General features: G+C 42.7%; 1 protein-coding gene across 2 annotated transcripts; it reads right to left on the reverse strand.

The window, feature by feature from the left end:
- Nucleotides 1-2,178: 2,178 nt before the first annotated feature.
- On the reverse strand, nucleotides 2,179-7,541 carry FBXL22 (F-box and leucine rich repeat protein 22). Of its 2 annotated transcripts, XM_032765462.2 has the most exons (3): nucleotides 7,056-7,541; nucleotides 5,977-5,997; nucleotides 2,179-4,405 (listed from the first exon to the last, which is right to left on the reverse strand). In XM_032765462.2, exons 1-3 carry the CDS (start codon nucleotides 7,388-7,390, stop codon nucleotides 4,060-4,062), a joined length of 702 nt encoding a protein of 233 aa, XP_032621353.1. In that variant the 5' UTR covers nucleotides 7,391-7,541; the 3' UTR covers nucleotides 2,179-4,059. The 2 variants fall into 2 exon arrangements, with proteins under 2 accessions (XP_032621353.1, XP_074925642.1); XM_075069541.1 differs by lacking the exon at nucleotides 5,977-5,997.
- Between the last annotated feature and the right edge of the window lie 834 nt (nucleotides 7,542-8,375).

The raw sequence follows: 8,375 nt of genomic DNA on the forward strand, positions 1-8,375 counted from the left end.
AAGTACTTCAGCTTTTTCCACATCGTCAGTCACTAGGTTGCCTCCCCCATTCAGTAAGGGTCCCACACTTTCCCTAACCACTTCATTGTTGCTAACATACCTGTAGAAACACTTCTTGTTACCCTTCACCTCCCCTGCTAGTTGCAACTCCAATTGTACCTTGGCCTTCCTGATTACACCCTTGGATGCTCTAGCAATATTTTTATAGTCCTCCCTAGTCATCTGTTCAAATTTCCACTTCTTGTAAGCTTTCTTTTTCAGTTTAAGCTCACTGAAGATTTCACTGTTAAGCCAAGCTGGTCACCTGCCATATTTGCTATTCTTTCTGCACATCGGGATAGTTTGTTCCTGCACCCTCAATAAGGCTTCTTTAAAATACAGCCAGCAATCCTGGACTCCTTGCCCCCTCATATTAGCCACCCAGGGGATGCCTATCAGTTCCCTAAGGGAGTCTTAAATCTGCTTTTCTGAAATCCAGGATCTGTATTTTGCTACTTTTCTTTCTTCCCTTTGTCAGGATCCTGAACTCAACCATCTCATGGTCACTGCTGCCTAGGTTACCAGTCACTTCTACTTCCCCTAGCAATTCTTCCCTGTTTGTGAGCAGCAGGTCAAGAGGCGCATGGCCCCTAGTTGGTTCCTCCAGCACTTGTACCAGGAAGTTGTCCCCAACACTCTCCAGAAACTTCCTGGATTGTCTGTGCACTGCTGTATTGCTCTCCGAGCAGATGTCACGGTGATTGAAGTCCCCCATTAGAACTAGGGCTTGTGATCTGGAAACTTCAGTTGTCCAAAGAAAGCCTCATCCTAATATAGGCTGCTAGCTTCTCATCTTTGAATAAATGTGCATTTTGAATTAGTTTGTGGTGATATCCTGGTTTTCATTTGTACAAATCACTGTCTCCATGCAATTTACTGGACTAATCTTTGCAGTCTTGAGATAATCAGGATGTTGAAAGGAGACCTGAGGTTCGTTGGCAGAGCTGTGCTAGGGAACCTTGGACAGACCTGCACCACTACAGTTGAGACAAGACCAGACTTGTCAATTGCCAAGGAAGATGTTTGACTCCCCATTCAGGAACACGGAACTAGCTCCTTGGCTAAGCTTTTACACCAAAAGCTACTAGCACTGTTTTACAGCTTTTGGGAGAGAGTTCTGCTTTTATTCTGCAGCATATTCAATATCCTAAGGAAAAACCCTGGTACACGTTAGAACCTGTCAAAGCTGTTTTGATCCACCTGGCAAGAACTGTGGAATCTAGGGCTCTTTGTTCTGACTCTCCCAAGAGCAAGAGAGTGGCTAAAGTATAGCATTAAATAGGAGCATAAAGCTATTTGTAAGCAATATGATTTACTTCAGCACCTAGAACAGTGGGGCCCAATCTTTAGACAGTACTGCAATATAAATGTAAATAATAGAATGCTTTTCCCTGTAAGATTTTTCTCTATCTGATGGGCAGAAAAGCCAATCATATCCTAAAAAATAATCTGCAAGGCAGCAGCTTGCTCATCTTGTCACTCATTTGCTAGACTCTAGGTGAAGTAGATGGACACTGCTTTTGGTAGGAGGGTCTTGGATACTGTGGTAGCACTGTGAGCCTTTGAAAGATATTGCACACCTGGATTTGGGAGGTTGGGGAAGAGGAAGAGATCATTTTGCTATCCTAAGGATTTCTCTTCTGTGACTACACAATGCTCTTCATTCTAACCCACTGTATACTTAAAAGGACAAAGTTACTATGCTCTGTAGATGGCTTTAATCAGGAGAAGCTAATGATTAGTTAATTATCTGATAAAGTAAAGCTTTTTTTCCAACCTTAAAGCATGCAGACTGGATTATGTTTCCAAGTGAGCAGTCCAGCCTCCTTTCTCATCATTGAGAAGTCTAGTTTTGTAGAAAAAGATAAATGATGAGGTATTAATTTTATCCATCCATCATTATCATAAGCACAAAGTTCTTAAGAGGCTTATGATGGGTGAGGAGAGAAAATTTGAGGCAAACAGGTAGAAATGTGGGATTAGTCGCAACTGGTGTGTGTTATTGATATAATTCTTTTGGAATATAACATTTCTTGACAAATTTAAAGTTTCAGTTGCCTTAGATAAGTTACCTCCAGTATTGCCGTGTTCCTGGATATGTTCAGTATGAAGTATAACAATAATTTAAAAGTTCTGAGGTAATGTTACCTGAAGCAAAAGTTGAAGGCTTTTAATGGCAACCAGTGTATGCTGGTCTTGTGCAGTAAACTGAGCATCAGGAAGATTAAGGTTGTCTTATCTGTACCCAGATGTACAGAGAAGTGGACATAAGTCTTGAAAGCTGGCAAGATACAAACCTCAGTTGTTTAAGAATCTGACCTATATTACAGTGTATTTTGTCTAAGGCAGTGGTTCTCAAACTTTTTTTTTCAAGGACCACTTAATGATCTTTCCATATGTTGTTTGTACCATTAGCTAACTATTATAAAGCACTTTAGATAAAAGTGCCATATTAAAAAAAAATTATTTTTTGTTCTACAAATAAAAGTACACAACTCATATATTAGTAGTCTTACCTTTCTAATGCAATGGATGTGCCCTTTCTCCCCCACCACGGCAGCCCCTGAGCTGGGGCTGGGAAGGAGGGGGGGTCTCCCCTGCTACAGCAACCCCTGAGCTGGGGCTGGGAAAGGGGGTGGGGTCTCCCCTGCCACAGTAGTCACAGAGCTGAGGCTGGAAAGGAGGGCTGTCTCTCTCCAGCAGCCGCAGCCCAGGAGCTGGGGAAAGTGGCCTCTTTCTCTGGCCACTACAGCCCTGCACGTCCCAAATTCCCCACACCACCTCTTCTCATCCCACTGCCTTCTCCCACCTACCCCTTATTCCCCCCAACGCCACCACCTCACCTTACATGTGCATCTTCTCCAGGGTCCAGGCACCTAATTAGTGGAGCCACACCTGCACGGCTCCATTAATTAGGTAGGTGGCCCTTCATTCTCTTGTGTGCGGCCACCCAGGCGCACGTCTTAGAGGGAACTATCTGCGAACCACCTGCATGGAGCTCTCAAACCACTGGTGGTCCATGGACCACAGTTTGAGAACCTCCGGTCTAAGGCCAATTTTAGACAAGAGATAAAGATAGTGTTGGCCATTTCAGTGTAATCTTTCAGTATAATACAATATGTGGCAGCAAGACCACATAGGGTGGTACTGTGCTCTACATGTGTTACGGTAACAGTCTGATTGCTGCACCCTGCCCTCCATGTGTTGTATACTGCACATGGGTGGGGTTGAGTGTATAAAAATCCTCCTCTGGTTTAGACAAATATATCGTTGCTGCAGAAGGCTTCCGAAAAGAGGGTTTATGGGCACTTTTTGTAATCAGTGCCTTCTCAGCTCAGACAGTCATGTAAACAAGCTTGTGTTAATGTTAAACTTACATTACTATTTACAGTGATGTAAACTGAAGCGTAAATTGTCAGTGTACGTTATGTAAATAAGGTTTAAAGCTTGGTTTGTGCACATTTTCATAGCACTTATGGTTTAAATAAAGTACACTAACATCAGGTGTAAAGTACAGTAAGTGACATTTGTCAGGAGTGAGATCTGCCTTAGCAGAAAAGGTGAACATGTGACAGAAGGAGGCTAGTTACCTACTTAGAATTTATGATCCTTCTCTGAGAGAACTGGCACATGCATGATATTTCCTTGGGAATAAAAAGTTTGTTATCCATCCCCTTGGGCCCTGAGATTTGGATACATCATCATAAATGTTAGACAAGCAAAATATACCACAGACTTCCCCACAAGACTGTCAGCAAGGTCATCATCAGCTAGTCAGGATTTACCATCTCCTTTGTGCCAGCACAGGGAATTTTCCAGTATGAAGGACCAGTGGTGCCAGACCATTGCCATCAAGGTAAACGCCTTACCCAGGTGAAACAGGAGTATTTGTGAAATTTATAAAATATTCTTTTATAAACAAAGCCAATATGCATATAGCTAGGCTTAATTGCAGACTGGGTGGAACCTCAAAATGTCAGTCTCTCTTCACATATATTGACTTTCTGGAATCGGTCCCTCTTAATGCAGTACCAGTTTTCTCACTGCTCTTTCAAGCATCAATTTTTCCCCTGGTTCGTAGTCTGGAATCATGTCTGCACTTCTCTCTGCTTTCAGCATTATTGAAGGACATTTTTCCTGGGCTGTCTCCAGACCAGCCTGAGTTATGTTCCGGCAGAAATCCACATGGAGGGTTTGTAAAGAGCCCCCATAGAGGGTCACAGCTTCCAGAGTCCGGTCAGTGATCCGCACGCAGTTTTCCAGTTTCAGTATCTTGAGGTTTGGGCAGCTCTTGAGAAGCAACAACAGGTAATCATCTGTGACATGGCCACATCCAGAAAGGGTCAGGGACAGCAAGTTTGGGCACCTGAAAACATGGTCATTGTATATGAGACAGAAGAATAATGTGTAGAATCTGCAAAAGCAATTCCCACTTAGAGATGCCCATATTCAAGTTCTAGCTTTGCACTGCTTTTCAGCTCTTCCAGCCATGGTCTGGGAATCAAGACATTTGGGTTATAAAGCCTGACTCTCGCACTGACTTGCTGTGCGACCTCACAGAAGTCACTTGACTTCTCTCTGCCTCAGTCCATCTACTCAGGTCAACAACAACCTCTGAACCCTGCTTCTAGTGCCCTGGCACATTAGGGAATTCCAGCATCAGGTTCTGAGCAGAGGTTTTAATGGATACCTGCTCTGAAAGGACTTTGGTTGGCTGATACAGCAAGAGTGAAGGAGGCTGCTTGGCCCTTCCTGCAAGATAAGTATTGTGACTGCACCTCAGAGAGAGAAATGGTCATCCCCCAGGATTAAGGAGCAGGGATAAATATGGACTGATATTAAGTTGGGGCCAACTTAACTGAGTTATTCATTGTATTTGATCAAAACTGTTCGGTTTTACTTAATATGTACACATCAGTTATTCTCCCCAATAGCCACAATTTTGAACCACCTGCAAATATTAACACACATTCCGCAAAGGGAGGAAAGGAGCACAGAGTAGTTTTGCTTTTATACTGCATAACAGATAAAAGTCAAGGTCTAATAACTAAATGTATGGAATCCACTCTCCTAATAAGCTTCATTTAAACCCTGCCCAGAGGCAAATGCAGAGTCTTATGAGGACAGTTGTGCCAAATGCTAACCAAAAGGATCAGTGTCATTTTTCCTGTTTCTTTCCATTAGCTCAAGAGTGACTTGTGCTAAACGTATGTAAAAATGGGCAGGACTGGCAGCTTCAGGATCAGAAGTTGGTGGGAGATCTGGCCTCTTGGCAGACGTACAACCCTTCCATCCGAACTGATTTTTGTCTTTCTGACAGCTTCCTTGGGGAAGCAGTTTTAAAAGCAGTGGTTCTACTATCTAATTTATTCAACTAAATCAGTTTTGAGATAGAGCTCTATAGGATTGTTTGCGTGGAATCTGACTACAGCAGTGCTTAATACAACCTCTGATGGGGTTGATATGCAATTCTGCAGCCAGAGTGGATGCTGTTGGAATCTCTAGAATTGAAGAATACACACCCGCACCATCTCCCACTCCCATTCTCAACAATCATTTAAAACCAAATTAACTGGAAAAACTTTTCTTTAAAACTAGTTCTATCAACAGTCACTTTTGTGATACAGGTACAGCCAGAGGGTACGACTACACTGGCACTTTACAGCACTGCAACTTTCGCACTCAGGGGTGTGAAAAAACACCCCCGTTTGCAGCGCTGTAAAGCCTCAGTGTAATCAGTGCGGCAGCGCTGGGAGCATGGCTCCCAGCACTGCACGCTACACCCGTAGAGGATGTGGAGTACATGCAGTGCTGGGAGAGCTCTCTCCCAGCGCTGGCGCTCCGACCACACTCACACTTCAAAGCGCTGCCGCGGCAGCGCTCCGAAATTTCAAGTGTAGCCATACCCTTAGATATACATGGCTTGAAGAGACGCACCGTTTCCAACTCTGCCTGCGTCTGCGAAGAAAAAAAAAGTTATCAGTCTGAGCCTGTACCTTCATCCATTTGATTCCCTGTTGCTCTGACCATCTTTTGCACCTGGCCAACAGGTGTTTATGTGCAATACAAGTTCAGAGCTAGTGCATGCTAAAAGGCTGCAAATATTAAAGTATTTCTAGCACTCACGCTGTCTTTCTTGTCCCATTGGACACCTAGAACTGCAGGCTCTGCAGCATAAGCATGCAGTTTAAGGAGCAGGTGGTGGAAATCTTAGTTTTTAATCTAGCAGCAGCAATTTTCTGTTGTTGCCAAATTGTACAAGAAATGGCAGTGCCTCCGCATCGTTTGCTGTTTTCATTGGTGTTAGCTTTTGTCTTTGTAATTTACTTTAGCTAGCACAGCTCAAAGCTGCTGATGTTGGTTTGCACTGAGGTCTGCTTTTCCTCACTGTACTGTCGCCTTGTCTGTATAACCCCCCAAAGTAGTTTATAAATATATTTCTTAGCTTTATATAATCACTCAACTTCAGCATAGATAACATGGGCATTATCCATTTACAGAGAAATAAAGTTAGGCTGCTCTAACACAGAATAAAATAATATAAACCTTAGATCCAGTCTACCTTCACATGTGTCTGCCTGTTACTTGGGAGGAAAAGTGGAATTTGAGCTTACTAACATGTTTAGGGAGATGCCAGTTTTATAGATAAAAAAGAATCTCTCTTAGAGATTCAATCTCTTGCTCCATTTCTGAGGATATTTTTGTCCTGCACAGAATGGTGCTATTAAATAGTTCCTTAGTGACAATGCATGCTAAAAAAAAAAGTGACTAATACCCTGGGAATGTCACATGCATTTGTCAAGCAAATGAGGGCTGAGGGAAGCCCAGTAAAATTCAACAGAGTGATGCACTACAGTTTCTTTAAAACTAAATAATGGTGCTCCAAAGCCAAAATGTTTTGGTATTCAGTGTTCTGATCCAGAAAGGATGTGTAAACAGTTAAAAGCTTCAATGCTTTCAATTTAATGACCTTAAGCTTTACATTAGATGTAAAATTTCACACCCCAAGAACATACCTGTTGCAGACTTGTATTAAAAAATCATTGACAGCATTTTCATGCTTACGACAGATGTCTTTCTGGAATGTGTTTTTCATCCAGTCCTCAATGTTACACACCTTGACTCTGCTTGAATGCCAGCAGATGGACAGGTACCTTAAAGCTGGTCCCAAGAGAAAATTATCCTTCTTTAGTTCCACAGGAGAATGGAAATTCAGTACAGGCCACAAAAAAGGCTCCTGAAACACTTCTAGCAATTTGTGACATGTCTGGGCTAAACTCTTTCTGCTGTTTTTGTCCAGGAAAGAAAATAGGTGCAACAGGCATTCCCAATTAAGCTGGGTTATATGCATAGCCCATGCAGAGCCGTGCTTTTAGGAAAGAGGATCGTATATTCTGGCAGAGTGGATTAACAGCAATACTGGAGGGGCCTGACCAGCCACAGAATCACCACTGGGCTGTTGAACATATATGGTTGTGGAATGGTGTTTATTTTTGGCCAACAACTGGTGCAGGAGTTAAAAAAAGGAAGTAGCTCAAGAGTCCCACGTGCACCAGGCTGTTGCTCCATTTCTTGTCCAGGGGAATGGCCTGGCCAAGCAGAAAAGTAGCAATTGAGTTAAATCAAATGTTTCCTTAAAAGGAATTATTTTCCTTTTGTCAATCCTGATGTGTAGCAAACGGCTTGAGGCAGTTTAAATGAACTTGTAGTAGCCACAGCTGCAAAGGAAAAGCTGTGCAGTCCTCTGCTTTGGGTGAAAACCATGATAATCTCAATGCTATTATTTTAGCTTTATTAGAAAATACTATTCTAAGGGGCCTTGCTTATATCCTAAGAGGCCCAAGGATCAAGTCATGTATTATTGATGATGGGCTTTAAAATGTGGTGTTCAATAAGCATCTAGTAAAACCCACTTGAGCAAAGCAAATCTTAAGTGATTGGAAGCATGTATTTAGTGTGACTCTCTAAGCCAAACAGGCACATTGAGAGCTTTAAATACATCAGAGGGTTTTACAGCTTCCATTTACCTGAATTGAGCACCAGTGTAATTCCCTGCTTGCTGCCACTTTAATTATAACAATTACAACAGACAATGGCACTTCATAGCTCAGCAATTCTCAAAAGTGGGCTTTTAGCGAGAGCGTCCACATCAAGTATCCTACATGGATGTATTCATGACTCTGATCAGAACTACAAAAAATGTCTGCAGTTCTCGCTCAGGTTCATGCCTGTCCTGCTGGCCAGTCTCAAGGTGGTGCGTTAGCCACTTTCCTGCTGAGTCATTGCATTTTAAGGGCTTGGCTACACTAGAAATTTCAAAGCGCTGCCATGGCAGC

Source organism: Chelonoidis abingdonii, chromosome 9, assembly GCF_003597395.2.
Source record: "Chelonoidis abingdonii isolate Lonesome George chromosome 9, CheloAbing_2.0, whole genome shotgun sequence".
Lineage (NCBI taxonomy): Eukaryota > Metazoa > Chordata > Testudines > Testudinidae > Chelonoidis > Chelonoidis abingdonii.